Genomic DNA, 15,505 nt, shown 5'->3' with positions numbered 1-15,505 from the left:
TCTTTGTGCTTCAACAGACAGTGTTTGCTTTCTGAACTGTGGAAGAGGAATAATCACACAGTTAAAAGAATATTCAAAGCTGTTTGAGTCAGACAAATCAAGAGGGAGTCTTCCAAAGTCAGTCTTTTGTACGAATGTCTTCCTGTGTTGTTATTCCTCTCGGCAAGCAAACACTGTAACATCAGTGTGGAGGGAATGGAGGAATAATTATAGCAAGTCTTGCAGTGTACATATGGTAATGTAAAACACTGAAAAAAATAACCAAATATCTCATACATCTATGTAATGTGTCAAAGGGATGTCCTCTCACCTTTGTTCTGGTCCATCCTGTCTCGCAATACCACTCTGTAACACAAGGGGGGGATAGTCTGATAGCACCCAGTTGTTTTCAGCAGGGAGATGTAAAAGCGGCAAGTTTGTTTTACAACAGATTAATACACCTAAAAGTAAATCCTAACCTAAGAGTAGGTTTTAAGTAACTGGCTAACTAACAGCTGGTAAATAGCAGCAGGTGTTGGTTGATACGATGCGTCTTTGAATTCCAGACATATATTAGAAATTACACTTGTCAGGTGTTCATAAATTAAATTGAACCTATCCTTTAAGTATTACGGTTAAAAATGCAGCAGATACACACACAAAAACAGCAAACAAGAACGTAGAATTTAAATAAATAACTATGATGGCTTGTTGATTTCATTCAATGCCAAAATACCCTCTTTCTCTTTGGAGAGAGATTTATTATTTATTTGAATTTAACATTTATTTAGTCCCTTCCCCACACTTTCCTCCCATCATTGTTTCTTAAAGGGTGTGATACATTTCCACCAAAGCCGAGCATTTGGAAAAAGCATGTAGGTGTACTACTTTCACTTCCCTTCGGGTTCTTTTTTGGTTTTAGGTTTTCCAGGATTGAGCTATTCCTAAGGTGGGGTCAGTGAAATTAAATAAAGATGAAGAAATCATGAGCAGAAAATACAGGGTTGCCACATCGAATCTACTAAAAATGTTGCAGTCTTTTTAATTTTGCAGCTTTTGAAAAACTAAATCCTGATAAATTCCCAGAACCCACTCACACCCACAGTTTAAGATGGAAAAACAAAATGACTTGTCATTCTTGTCAAATATGATGGTTTTGTTTCTGAAAAAGGGGATGTCATGCAGGGTGTTTTCAAACTCAGACCAAACATCATTTTCACTTCCCTCTTCACCATCACAAATATAAGAATTTCCGTCAGTCCCTGCTTCCCACCAACAGAGCAGCCAAAATGAACGCGGTCATTTCCCTCCTTGGTGAGTTTTCTTCATCTCAGTCACAATATCTCACAAATCTTACATTATGTTTAACACATGGTTATATATTTTTTCTTTTTCAGTTCTTTCAACACTACCACTGCTTGTTGTGCCTGTGGGTATGTACCAAATCTTCTTATAAGCAAATTCTAGATATGAAACAGCTTAGCATAGCATAATCCTAATATTTGAAAACAGCATCTCTATCTGTAGAAGCAGTATTTGTATTTTAGCAAGTATACAGTTGATTAAGATATACCTCCCTTTGTATACCTGTATCTGTGTGTCTCCATAGCCACGTCCGTGGACTCAGTCAAAGCTGCGGTGGAGATTGTGTCGGGGGATCCGAGGATCTTCTCTGGGGAGAGTGTTCGGCTGAAATGCAGCGTTTCTGATGTCAGGTCCACCTGGGATTACCTGTGGTTCAGGGGGTCTGAGAAGCTCCCACAGCAAGGGGAGCACCTCCTGCTGTGGAGAGCCCATGTTAAACAGAGTGGGAACTATTACTGCCAGGGAGTGAGGGACTCAGCAGTGGGAGACATATACACCAGTAAAAGTCTGCCTGTAGAGATCAACGTGGATGGTAAGATCTTGTTTATCTGTATCATTACAAATCTGCTTTGCTCACGCGTTAAAGGGAAGGTTGACCCAAAACTGGAAACAACAGTCATTATCTAGACAACCCTGTGTCAGGAGAAGTTCTGTAGTCCACAAAACCTCTCTCCTCCTCTATTGATTTGAAAATATATTATTTACATCCAAAGCGGAAGACAAGAGAAGAAAAGAAAACATGAAATGGCTCCATACAGCTCGTCTGGCATAATCAAAGTCTCCAGGAGACCCAATATCCCAAAATAATTTGAAAAGTTGTTATTTACGGGAGCCATTTTATGTTTTTTCAGTTGTTTCTTTACATTTTAAAATAAGTCTCCGTCTACTTCAGTTGTTCTGCTGTGAGGCTCCAGAAATGTCTTGTGGACAATCAGTCTTCCCCTGACCTTCCATCGGCATGAGGGTGACCAGATCGTGAATTAATTTTCCTTTTTTGGATGATCTTTTCCTTTTACACTGAATACCGGAAATTGCTGAACTCTCGTGAAGCTTCCTGTGCAACCGCATTTTGTTATTTGAACTGTGACTACATAGTGAAGTTCACAAGATCTTATTTTGAGGTAACTCTCTTTTTCTGGGGTCTTTGTTCAGGAGGGTGGGCTATCCTGCAAGTCCCACCGACTCTCAGTCTTGTCGGGGACACCTTAGTGGTCACCTGCCGTGTCCGAGGCACCTCCCAGCTTCGTGAGGTGATTCTGTACAAAGAAGGCATTGAAGTTATGAGACAAAAGGGACTCAACCCACATTTCACCCTGACCAACGTGACTGTGGCGGACCAAGGGATGTATTCCTGCAGAGCTTCCTGGGACATAGAGAGGCGTACACGCTCTGTAATCTCTGTTGACACGCTGCTGCAGGTTGTAGGTGAGTTGATGTGCTGCGATTGGTTGTGGTTGCAGATCACATGTTGAAAGAACGACCAGACTTTTTAGGAAATGCACTTATCTTTCTTGAAAACAATAAAATGAGAAGATTGATATATATGTATTTTTATATATGGTATATATTATATGTGTATATATTGTTTTTCCTTTCAAGATATAGCCACAGCCAGATTAAAGGTGCATTAGATCCAGTCCAAACAGTGCAAATATAACAAACAAATATAACAAACAAATATAACTTCTCTGAAATATTGAATTAACCAAGACAAATCAACAAGTCCTTTAACTTCCAAATCCGAGTCCTCATCTCTGCCAATTAATGTTATATCTTATTTTATTATATATTCTGTACAAAAACTCCAGTGTAAAAACAACAATTTGTGGGTTTTAGTGGTGCTGGTACAAGGACCTTCGGACAGAGCCAGGCTCACTATGTCTCCATGTTTTCAGTCTTTATGCTAAGCTAAGCTAAACTGCAGCTGGTTGAACATAACTACATTATTATTACACATTTTGTGTGCAGAAACAAGAATGTTATCAATCTTCTCATTTGACAAGAAAGTGGATAGAACTTACCAAAATGTCAAACTATGCCCATATTTTTAATTAACTGCCGAAATACAACAACATGATATTCTCCAGAAATTATTCCAGCATGTCAGTGATGTCTTCTCTCCTGCTCATCTGTCTCAGAGGTTCTGTCGGAGCCAGTTTTGGAGATCGTCACTGTCGGCGACTTGATTCCAGCAAATATGATGCGGCTCAACTGCCACCACCAATACAATGCCCCTGCTCCTAAACCTCCAGTGCACTACTATTTCTTTAGAAATAACCTGAAACTGGGAATGGCAACCTCAGAGAACCATGATCTGGTCAAACGGACTCCGGGCCAGTACACCTGCAAGATCAGGGTGCCTGTGTTGGGCCTCGTCAGGTGGAGTCAGCCCAAAAGCTTTGGACAAGTGACAGGTACTGGGAAGTAAATGTAGCCTGCTGTTTGCCTCGACTTAAACTTTAAAGCCTTGTCCTCTTCCTGATTGACAAGGCCAACTTGTCTCTGACCCAAATAGAGCTACAGATGACAAAGCCTCCAGTTCATCCCAGAGATCCATGGACTCGAGCTCCTGTGATCTCATCCCCTTCAGACCCCTCCCTGCCTCCTGCATCTGAGCCAACAGCAGCGCTGCTCCCCCCTCACCAGTCTACTGCCACTCCTACTGTTATTCAGACTACTGAAGCGGGCACCCCCTCCTCTGGTCCTCCATCTTCACAGCCAGCACCAAGAACTGTGCCATCCACAGCCCAGTCTCTCAACAAGACTACTCTCCCAGAAACTGACGATATAACAGAGCAATCTGGTGACACGCCTGAGGATGATGGTGACGTGTCTGGTGACATGTCTGGTGACATGTCTGGTGACGGGCCCAAGAGGTTCTGGTGACATGCGTTCAGATTCTCCATAAGCATAGAGACAACTTTGCATACAATAAAGACCATTACAGATATTATTGATCCTAAATCAGAGTAACAACGCGCGACTGCCACATATTCAGCTGTCTGATATCAATAATCCGTACAATGCTATTGCAGTTCTTGGTAATATTCATGTTAAATATGTCTCAACTTCATCTTCATCATCTGATCTGTACAAAACTAACTGGTTCATAATAACTAATGCCATTAATAAAGCTGATCATAAATAATATGTACTACTGGCTTTTATTTTCAACTCAGTCACTTTTTACAACCCTATTTTACTGCAATACTGCTTACATATTACAAATACTGCCATAATAACATCTGGATTTAGAGTAAGAATAGCTAAACAGTTACAGGTCACAGAGATATTATCTGTATACTTAACACAAAAATGTCTAATTTTTTGCAAATAGATATACTTCAGATAGATCATATCAGGTCATTGGTGATGGTGTAAATGGACAGGGAGTAGAGGTGACAAAGACGACAAAGAGAAGGAAGACAAGAGGAAGAACGACTGACGGTGAAGGAACTTCTCCGGGTCAAACTAGTTAGCAGAGGGTAACGGGGGCCACGCCGTTCAGCTGAGGGCAAAACTGCAGATGTTCAAAAAAAAAACTTCAGACAGGCAAAGTAGTAGTAAAGTATTTAATCATTTCTGCACCTATTCATGTATATTTATGCAATTCTTTGTCCTCAAAATCTTGTTGTTATATGGATGCTGTTTCGATTTCCATTGATGATTAATATTCATAGTTTTTCCCCTTTACACCGTCATATTCAAACCCTTTTCTAATACTGTCAATGTGATTACAGCATTCCTTCTTCCTTTAAATGGGCTCCATGTAACTTTGTCATGATGTACATTCATCAGCCACTTTTTAATCAGCTGTAAGTGAGCGGATTGTAACTTGATGTGAAATACGAGACCATCTCTCTTGGTTACCTGCATTATACGAGCCTGTGGACAGTTTGTGTAAGTTGTTAAAAGCTGCTGGACTTTCGTGGATTTCTTTTTGAAGGACTCAGAGCGGATTTTCCGCGTCAGCCCAAAGGACTTGACTCCACGCATGTTCTCGTGGGCCTCGTCTCAGCGCCTCTCTTTGCTCTGCTAACAGAGAGCAAATGCAGCTAACGTTAGAAATGAAGTATAAACTAACCTAACATAAACTTACGACCGGCTTTCATCACAACACAGAAGTTAAACAGAACCCCTTTAAATGCCTACCGACTGACCTAATTTCTGTGGACTGGATAATTTACCTTGTATCTACAGATATATAAAGAACTGTTTTGCATGACCCGTAGATCCAAATGTTAATAAATATATCAGCAGTAACAAGACAGTTTATGTGAGTTTTTAAAATTTTTATTCAAATGCAACAGGTAAAAATAAAAAAAGATGATACAAGTGAGAAAATGATGCGATAAACATGATATGATACTGACCAACTTTAAAGGAACAGTTTGTCCAAAAATGAACATTTAGTCATTATCTACTCTGTTTTCTCTCTGTTTTTATTTCACACTTTTTTTTTTTACATTTTAAAACAAGTCACCAGCTGCTTCAGTCTTTCAGGAGAATGCTGCAACCTTGTTTTGCCGTGAAGCTCCAGAAATGTTTTGTGGACTACAAAAATTCATCCAATGTTCTATTGGCTTGAAGGCGAGTCCATAATGACTAAATCTTCATTTTTGGTTGAACTGCACCTTAATATATTCCATACTAGTGTGCAGTCCAGCTTTTGAGCAGTTCATAAATGATGAGTATAAAGTAGCACCACCAGTATTTGGCCTTTTCATGGATACAGTCACGTTGGAACAGTCCAGTATAAAGGAGGATATTTTCAGTGGCGTGTCAGGGCTTGTCTGAGTAAAGCAGGAATCCAGAGAAGATGCTGTCATCCTCACTGCTGGCATACGCCCCATTCCAGTCTCTGAAGGTCTCCATCCACACCTGATCACCCACCGCCAGCCGCAGCACCACCAAAGTGGACGCCTGGTCGATGTCTTGACCATACAGAGAGTCCCGTGTCCTTACCCGCCGTGACCCATTCACCACTAGGGTGGCCCTCAGTGGCTGATTGCGGACAGTGATGTGGAAGGAGAAGACGTAAACCCCAGCATGGACGCATGTGAAGCTGTTGGACGTGACGTTGAAGTGGTTCTCCTCATTGTAGAAGACTTTGTCGAAGCGGATCGGGAAGCCAGAAGGAGGGAAGGACTTTCTTGGAGAGATCCCCACACTGAAGGCTGAGCGTTTCTGGGGAACCCCTGATCCTTTCGCACCTTTAAATCCACGAAAGCCCCGCTCACCTCTCATCCCAGGGTAACCTCTGTCCCCTTTGGGCCCAATCATCCCTCTTATGCCTTGTGGTCCCTGAGATCCTCTAACCCCTGGTTCTCCTTGTGCTCCAGGAGGTCCTGGATCCCCTCGGACACCTACAGGACCTGGGGCGCCATGCTTGCCATTTATTCCTGGGATGCCCATCGCTCCGGGGATGCCAGGAGGCCCAGAGTCCCCTCGCTCACCTTTCTGTCCTCGCTCCCCGAATGTGCCACACTCCCCCTTATCCCCCTTGTCTCCCTTAGGTCCTGATTCAACAGCCACTCCTGGAGGTCCAGCTGGACCTTCTTTTCCTGGTTCCCCTTTCTCGCCAGCAGTTCCATTCTGGCCTGGCTCCCCTTTCTCCCCGCTAACACCTTTGACACCTTGCAACCCTACTTCACCTTTCTCAGCTTTTGGGCCAACCTCACCTGCAAGGTGAAAGAAACAATTTAAGAGCTACTGATGTATGGATACAATGTAAAAAAAAAATCAGCAATCACCTGAACAATTTGGCACCTTTTTGTCCTGGCTTCCCTGGGACTCCTGGTGGGCCGGCGGTCCCACTGCCTCCTCTGTCACCTCTTTCCCCTGAGAAATTAACATGCTAAAGTTCAAATCAACTCTCAATATCTAACATAAACTATTAGGACTTTATATCATCCTAGATTTTGGATCTCCTTCTATCGTGATATTACATATGAGTGGTGTCTTTTCCTGGTTTTAAGGCTCCATTACAGTGACATGATGTCATTTTCTTACTACTTACTCATACTTGCATGATTATTCAACACAGATCTTACTATCATTATCATTAGTCATTTCAAGGGAACAGGGGGGCCCAGTGACCAGCAGTGTTGAGTATATCCACAAACAAATCTTTATCAGCAAATATTAAAGAAGACCTAATATGCTTTCTCATTTATTTCCCTTTCCTTCAGTGTGTTATATTTGTTCTTGTGCATGTAAAAGATCATCAAAGTTAAAAAGGTCTTTAATTTAGAAATTCACTTACTGAATGAAACATTTTGTAAACAGAAATTCGAAATGTGTATCAAATTCACCCTTGTCTCCTTTAAACCCCATCGGACCGCTCACTCCCGGTGGTCCTGGTAAACCAGCTGCTCCTGTAAGGCCTCTGTCACCTGGCGGTCCTGAATAAGCAACAAAAGGTCACATTTTAAAACAACTGAATTGATTAAATCAAAAGCATTTTTCTATATTGCACTCATACCTTCTAGGCCCCTGTCTCCCTTTGGCCCCCTGGGGCCCCTCTCTGGTGGACAGCACTCACAGAAGTTGAAGTAGCACTCGTTGTAATCCAGGGTGTAGTTCTCAGGGCCGACACCAGGGACCTCGGGGCTCTCTGTGTAGTACCTTGGAGAGATGTGGCTTGGATAGGTAGTCTTCTCCATTGGGGGCAGCGGATGGGGCTCCACAGGTTTTAGAGTCGGGACTATCTTGTGAGTCTTGGGCATGCTGGTGGTGGCAGGGTTGTACACTGTGATCTGAGGGACTGGCTTCTTGGTGTACTGGTACTTCGGTTTCTGTGTGGTCTTCGATTCAACGCAGGACACCACAGTGAGTGTGAGAACAACTACAGCCCCGAGAGTCGACTGACAGGAGATAATCCTCATGGTTGACCTGGATCTGAGAAGAGACAAGGTTATACGTGACACTTGTCTTCTGTTTCCTTTTACCGTGTACTTTAGTTTTAAAGACATAAGGATACAAAAATAGTTTGATGATGATCAGCCGCTAACTGTTAGAAATCACTCCGTAGTAACCAGAGATAAACAATTTCAACATTTGTTTTTAAAAATCAGCTTCTTTGTCTCACTTTTTCAACGTCCCTAGAATTTTTCCTACATTGGCATTTTCATGTTGGAGCTACGTTGTTCCCTCTGTGACTCAGTAAGTCTGCAGTTTGGCCATTCAATGCTGGTTTTATTGAAAAAAGTGATTTTTTTTTTTCAATTCAGCTGCTAAAAACCTGCAGTAACGATGGCAGATTTTTGAAGTCTAGCACTCTCCTCTTAAACATCCACAAAGCATTTTCATGGGTTACCTCTCATGCTGACACTTTCTGAGCAAAATGTATAGTTTAATAAATATAGTAAGACTCACCCAGTTATGCATAAGTGGTATGGTCATTTATCCTCTCTAGCGGTCTCTTGGAGGGAGCACCAGGAGCCCCAGGTCCCTCTGATATCTCTGCCAGGCTTGGGCGAAAGAACATCCCCACCAATGAGGGTGTTTGCTGGAAGCACAGGGGGAGGTCTTGAAATCCAACTACGGCGGGCTGGAGCCGACCCAAGGAGAACCACTGTGCTGTGGACCATTCTCTGTACCCCTGTTGTGTAGAAAGGTGCTTTTGTGACATGGGATACAGCGCCCGCCAGGAGCACTCCCTCGCTGCGAGCTAGGCGAGGAGCAAAGGCCGTGGGGCAATGGGTCACCCGATACGGAAGGCATTCCTCCAACATCCAGCCTACTACCCAGGCTCTTACGCTGGACAAAGCCAAGCAAACAGGGTTCTGTGACAGAGGCCAGGGCACTACAACGGCCTGTTTTCAAGCGTGGGTTTGGTTTGTATCTGCGTGCAGCCGCAAGCAGGAAAGAAAGATCTTTTACGTGCAAGGCGCCATTCCCAGTCGTGCAGGGTGATGCTTTCGGTACGCCCAGACGACAATATCTGCAGCGATGAATTTAAGACGACATCTGCAAACTGGCGCGTAGCACAGGCTGCACTTGGTAGAAATCCAGAAGAAAGCTTTAGCCCAAAGAGCTCTGATAATCTCCTCACTCAACAGTTGCTAAACCCGAGATATTTGTCAAAGGAACCAGTTAATCTCCATCAAATCAGTGCAGTCGCCATGCTTGCCTGATCACTGTGACCGGCTTTCTGCACATGAGCCCCCAGCCACATTCGCTAACTATGATTCATACTGTGTGGCTGGACAATGATTCATTCTTACGGTGTAACGAGATAGCATCGGCTTTTTGGAGAAAAGTGATTTTCTGTGAGCTGTCTAGTCGAAACTCTCGACTTGTCCGTGACAATGAATGCTTGAGCAGCGGACATGCCTCAGTTGTCAAAGACCTCACGTCCTCAGAGGGATCTATGACCAGCTATGAGCGAGCAGGAGGAAGGGGAAATGAAATTTGGGAAACAGAGAGGGGTGACGAGGAGAGAGCTACTGAAGAATTGACTGTGTTTATTTCATTTTGTCTCCTAACATACACTTTTCTTTATCTCCTCACCCTCCATTTACATGCTCCTCTTCCCAGCAGCTCAGGTGGTGTGTCCCTGACTTACCCCTTCATAAAAGACAAACAGATGGAGTGTAAGATATGCACCTGAGCCCTGAGAGAGCCGGAGAGGGGTTCCTCTGGGGTTCTCCTTGCCCGACCTCAACCCCATCGTCTCTCAGCTCCATTCAGACCACACACAACAGCGGCGGTCAGCTTACAGTGCCCAGCTGGTCACAGAGGACCCAGGCGCCGCTCACCTGTCCGTTCATTTAACACTGGCACCGGCCCTGCCCTCAGCTTCAATCCACACCGGCTATAGAGCGAGGGATAAGGAAGAGTTAACTTACTCAACGGGTGCAGCCGAGCAGAGAGAGGACCTAAGATGACTTGGATGGATGGAGGTGTATTGCCTTACATTAACCCTGTTCATGTAAAGGAGATCCTGAAGCTGCAGGGAATGTGTACAGAGAGAGATAGAGAGGGTGAGACAATAAGATAGAGACTTGTTTACTAACCAACATAGCAGTCGGCCACTGTCAACATCATACTCATAAGGCCATAGACTGCTGTTTTGTTCCTCACTGTGGAATCTTATCAGAGAAAATCTAGAGGCTGCAGAATTAGCAGCTAATGACTTTGGCAAGAGATGTGCTGGCAGTGAAGGCTCGTCTCATGTAGTCAGAGAGGGGACAGAAACACTTTCCCCCTGCCACGCTTTCTCTGATGTTACTGGATCAGTTTCTAATACGCTCGCAGCTGGTTGTGTCAACACGATGGCATTTTCCACAAGAGAAAAGTTGTTTTGCTCATGGTAGAATCTCTGTTTACAAAATGTATCGCCAGGGATCTAGAAGTCCAACAGACAGATCATTGCTGTATTTGTACAGGATATGCAAAGAGATGAATAGTGATTCTTCTGATCACATCATTTGATTGGGGATCGTTTGGGAATCAATGTGTGGTGATGTCTTTTTGCATCTCTTGAAAAACTCTTTTCCGTTCCTTGTTATCTTGGAGATGATGATGTTTTGCTGTGAAGCTCTGCCAATATTTTTTTGGACTACAAAACTTCCTCCGACTTCTTCTTGAGGGTGAGTAGATAACATTTTTCAGTGGTAATTTTTGGGTGAACGTACGATTTAAAGTAACAAAAGTCAACATTTCCTTCCAAGAATGAAAGGATGAAAAGATTCATAACCTTCTCACATCTTTAAGTTAAAGCTGCTACAAAGATTTTTGGTGGCCCCTGTTGAGCAAAGCGACGTGAGCACCACTGCTTCCTGTTGTAAAGATCTTGATCTTGCTAGCCCATGCAATTGTCCGTCCATCCATCATCTTAAAACGCTTACGTTTTTCAGGGTCACGGGAGGGCTGGAATCAATCCCAGCTGACATTGGGCGACGGCGGGGGAACACACTGGATAAGTTGCCAGTTCATCACAGGGCTGACATACAGGGACAAACAGCCATTCAAGCTCACATTCACACCTATTGACAGTTTGGAGTAACTTATTAACCTGACTTTTTTGCACATCTTTGGACTTTGGGAGGCACCCGGAGTACCCAGAGAAAACCCACGCAGACATAGACACAGAGGAATGCCTCGTAATAGTGTGGTAATGAACATTTTTTGCCAAGGAAGATTAAGATGAAGATGAATCCTTGATGAGTTGGTTATTATTAACAAAATAATACATCAAAAATAATTAAAAAGGTAAATCTGTTTTAGTAATTTAGTAAAGTAAGAGTATTGATGTCAAAAACTGTATTCTGGTTTATCAGTAAACATAATTAACTGACTGTGTGTCTGTTAGTTTACTTTCGCGATTGGACAGAAGAACGAAACAAACAGGATCCTGTGAGCTCCCAGATTGATTTGAGTTCATGAGTTGTATCTCTGGGGAACTAAAAACCACCTCAACAGCACAAAAAGTAGATGCTCAATGTGGGTCGTAAATGGATGGATGATTTTTCCACCCTCTTGTTCCCTCTCTCCTTCTTTACTCCTCCTACACCGTCCTGCAGCTCCACAGAAACTCCCACAGAAACTCCCTAAGGTGCCGCCCCACTGTTGTACCCGAAGGTCCCATACCGAGCACACCAACTCTAAATCAGGCTAAAAGAAATATAAAAGAAACAGCAATCTGCTCAGGTCAAGCTCACCTAACAGACTTCATGACCCTGTGAAAAAAGGAAAGGTTATATCAAGGGAAAGAGAAATTACACAACTCTGTCCTGCTCCCTCCGTTCTGTGTTTCACAATAAAATTCTTGGTACCCTGCCAAACATTCCTTCACAGCAGCTTGCACACACTGATGAAAACATCCCTGTTTTCCACGAGTTTACAGCACCATACTCTGAGACGGATGTCTTAAGGGTGATTTCTCAGCTTAGTTCAGCAGCTGACCACTTGGTGGCAGACTTGTGCTTTTTTCAGTTTCTGTACTACATTTGTTTTGAGACCGACTTGTATTTTATCATTGCCATTTATTGTTGTTATTGTGACTCTTTACTATTATTTGTCATCATTGTAAGAAGTATCAGGGTAGTATTAAAGACAGCATGATGATATATCATATTAGTAAAAGTACAGGTCACTCACACAACTCGTAACAGTTCTAAAAGTGTCTGATACTGTATGATGAGTTGATATATAAATCATCATATATCTACATTAATCTGATTCATCAGGCTGATTATCCGATACTCAACATTTTCTCTGATTAGCAGAATCTAATTGGCGATAAAATGTATTAATTTAAAAAAAAAAAAAAGAAGAAGAACTTAAAGGGCCAAACAGTTTCATGCTGTTTCACTTTGTTTAGATGTGGCAGACCCTGCCACATTTCTAGCTTCAAACAATGCTCTGAGAACCATATTTTCCCCGGAGAACAGCTTGTTCACCCAGTTATGGAATAATACATATTTCAGAGTTTGTGTTATTACTTCATTAATACTGTAAATTAAATTTCCCAAAATACATAGTGCCCCTTTAAGACACCTGCTGTACAAATTTGAGGTATGAACAAAAGTATACATGAGCTCATATTAGATGGTTTTGATGAAGCAACAATCCAACCTCTTTATTAAGCTACAGTGCTCTTCACCAACATTTCCCAGGAACCAAACGTAGCACAACATGTGTTCTTTTGTAGTAAAAGCCCATTGACCATGTCAGGGTTTGGCTCCAGCTATCAGGCCAGCTACTCCCACACAATCATATTGACTGATTCCTGACTGAGATAGACCGTGGAGCTGGAAGCTTTGTCACGACATGACTTCCTCCTCCTTCTCCATCTTTGATCAACAAAGAATACCAGGAATCGCACAATTAATCTGAGTTGCCACCTGACAAGCCTCCTCTGACTGCGCAGAGAGCAGGCTGGAAATAACTCTGGTGTTGACATAGAGTTAATCATGAAACAACACATTCATTTATCCTCAGAACATGATAATATGAGCCTGTGCCTGATCTCCACTGCAGTATCACAAAACATGCAACTACTTTGGCTATTGTGTCTAATCTAATCTATGTGTTGTTTGCTCAGTGGGTGATTCGCCTTTGTTTTCCTCTCTATGCAAAGACTGTCAAGTCAAAGTGAGAAGTTCAACTATTAAAGAAGGGAAATGGACACCGTAAATAAATGTATTGGCGAATAAACAATTCATGGATTATGGTGTGATAAGAAAACTGATTTACACATCCATAAAACTGTCGACTTTTTGGAGATGACCCTTTGAGTCTGAAACACTGTATAACAACAGGCAGAGCAGAGACGCACACAGACACACACACCCAGCAGTGCAAACAACGTTCCTTCAAAAACAGGCCACTATAGTACATTGTAATAGCAGGTTTATTGTCCTGTCCAGTCCTTTAATTCATCCATTTATCTTCATCTCTATGAAGCGGATCCTTACACAAGTGACTCAAAAACCACACAATCGTTGCAAAATTCAGTTTCACAATGAATCACAAGACTGAGTCATGCAGTGAGCTGGAAAACATCCAGATAAGTCAGTCACATTTGTGAGCCATGCAGAACAATATAAAATTCAACTCGTGTTTTTTTGAGATGCTCACTTTGTGGCTGAGATAAAACTGCAATAAATTCAAAGCTGTAAAAGATGGATGTGAATGCTTTTTTAACCAGATTTAGATTTAAGATGTTGTTGTAATCACTGCCTTTAAAAGACATTCAGTATGTCTGTATGCTGCAACTCAGTGCGATGTTTAGTGATGTGTCCATAAATTCAGGCCTTGAAACATTTCACATATTTTATACAAACAGTGACAGAAGGGTCAATATTCAAAAAACTGACTTTTAATAGTGATGGAATGTAACTAAGTACATTTACTCATGTACACCACTTGTGCATGTGCTTGTACTTTAGTTCCATATTAATTTATCTGCTACATTATACTTCACTACATTAACATTTTGATTATTTTATTTCATAAGTTGACAATTTGATTAAAAAAACAATTACTTGTGTGCTGAATATTGGAGGGTTGTCGCAATACTGTGATACTGACATTAACCACGATATTAACGAATGGAATATTAATTGTTGTATTAATGATGATATCGTTTGAATAATCCAGTGGAGATGTTAGGCCTTTGCATCATTTGTCTTTTTTTTACATGGTTTTTGGTTAATGAGTATCATAACTAAAACGTTTGGTGACCTCTTAAAGCTTCTCGAGGAGAAACTTTTAAATTAGATTAGAAAAAAAACACTTTGAGTTGAAGAAAAAAAACAGCATATTCTATTTTGTCAGAGAATGGAAAAGTAAGTAAGAAAAGTAACCGACCAGATATAAATATGGTGTCAGACAGTTAATTCAGAGTCGACGAACAAGCTGTAATACCGTGTGCGTGTCTAAATTTGTCCATTGTTGTCTGTCGTAGATCAAGGCTAAACATCAGTCTGGGGTCATTACCATGGAGACACTCACCGCAAAGGCACACACACACCTGTAGGAGAGCAGAGCTGAACAATGGGCTGTTAAACCGTTGCTCTTTAGATGTGTGTGTGTGTGAGAGGGAGAGAGAGAGAGAGAGAGAGAGAGAGAGAGAGAGAGACTAGTTAGATATACTGTTAGCAATAATATTAATACTGGAGCTCTCTGTGGGGGTCCTTGTTACCTGAAACTTGGCTGAGGTGGCACCGTTGGCGTACAAGAGCGTGTGTGTGTGTGTGTGTGTGTTTTCTTGGCGACACGTACGTCTCTGTCTGTGAGACTCCACAGTTGCTACGAGCCCTGCCTCCCAGTTTAAATTCACAAGCGACATGTAAACACAACAGAAAAAATACACCAGCCCTCCGAGTGTTTGCAGATGGCTTGGTGTACACCTTGTCATTATGGAGATAACCTCTGGCCTCTTCCTTCACGGGACGCAAATTAACATGTTAAGTGTCAACAGAAGACAGTCCTTCAGAGACCCCGAGGCAGACTTAAAATCTTTACTAAGCGGGATGTATGAGGGGAGACGAGAGTAGAGGGAAGGAAAAGGAAAGGAAATGGAATGGAAGGAATGGAACTGGGGTAAAGGTAATGATACGATTAAGAGAAAAGAAAAGTATGGAAAAGAAAATGGTACGGGTGAGGAGATGAAGTGAGCTAAAGGAAAGTAAAAGAAGAAAAAGAATGT

General features: G+C 42.2%; 2 protein-coding genes across 2 annotated transcripts; one reads left to right on the top strand and one right to left on the bottom strand.

Annotated features, from left to right (window-relative positions):
* The first annotated feature begins 1,174 nt into the window (after positions 1–1,174).
* On the top strand, positions 1,175–4,494 carry LOC119013412 (high affinity immunoglobulin gamma Fc receptor I-like). The gene is made up of 6 exons (XM_037087915.1): positions 1,175–1,293; positions 1,377–1,412; positions 1,589–1,876; positions 2,497–2,769; positions 3,483–3,758; positions 3,860–4,494. The coding sequence occupies exons 1-6, from the start codon at positions 1,269–1,271 to the stop codon at positions 4,228–4,230; spliced, it is 1,269 nt and encodes a 422-aa protein (XP_036943810.1). The 5' UTR covers positions 1,175–1,268; the 3' UTR covers positions 4,231–4,494.
* A 1,527-nt stretch (positions 4,495–6,021) lies between these two features.
* On the bottom strand, positions 6,022–8,837 carry otol1b (otolin 1b). The gene is made up of 5 exons (XM_037080643.1): positions 8,722–8,837; positions 7,829–8,244; positions 7,659–7,748; positions 7,114–7,185; positions 6,022–7,025 (listed from the first exon to the last, which is right to left on the bottom strand). Exons 2-5 carry the CDS (start codon positions 8,229–8,231, stop codon positions 6,127–6,129), a joined length of 1,464 nt encoding a protein of 487 aa, XP_036936538.1. The 5' UTR covers positions 8,232–8,244; positions 8,722–8,837; the 3' UTR covers positions 6,022–6,126.
* Positions 8,838–15,505: the final 6,668 nt, after the last annotated feature.

Source organism: Acanthopagrus latus, chromosome 2, assembly GCF_904848185.1.
Source record: "Acanthopagrus latus isolate v.2019 chromosome 2, fAcaLat1.1, whole genome shotgun sequence".
In the NCBI taxonomy this organism is placed as follows: Eukaryota; Metazoa; Chordata; class Actinopteri; order Spariformes; family Sparidae; genus Acanthopagrus; species Acanthopagrus latus.
The sequence above is the reverse complement of the archived record's forward strand: the minus strand, read 5'-3'. Positions and strand labels throughout refer to the sequence as shown.

Coding starts and splice junctions, on each gene's coding strand:
- LOC119013412 (XM_037087915.1), top strand. CDS start 1,269: ATGAACGCGGTCATTTCCCTCCTTG. Junction 1,413..1,588: donor ACTGCTTGTTGTGCCTGTGG/GTATGTACCAAA, acceptor GTGTCTCCATAG/CCACGTCCGTGGACTCAGTC. Junction 2,770..3,482: donor CACGCTGCTGCAGGTTGTAG/GTGAGTTGATGT, acceptor CATCTGTCTCAG/AGGTTCTGTCGGAGCCAGTT.
- otol1b (XM_037080643.1), bottom strand. CDS start 8,231: ATGAGGATTATCTCCTGTCAGTCGACTCTCGGGGCTGTAGTTGTTCTC. Junction 7,186..7,658: donor GGGGTTTAAAGGAGACAAGG/GTGAATTTGATA, acceptor TTAATTTCTCAG/GGGAAAGAGGTGACAGAGGA. Junction 7,026..7,113: donor AGGGAAGCCAGGACAAAAAG/GTGCCAAATTGT, acceptor TTCACCTTGCAG/GTGAGGTTGGCCCAAAAGCT.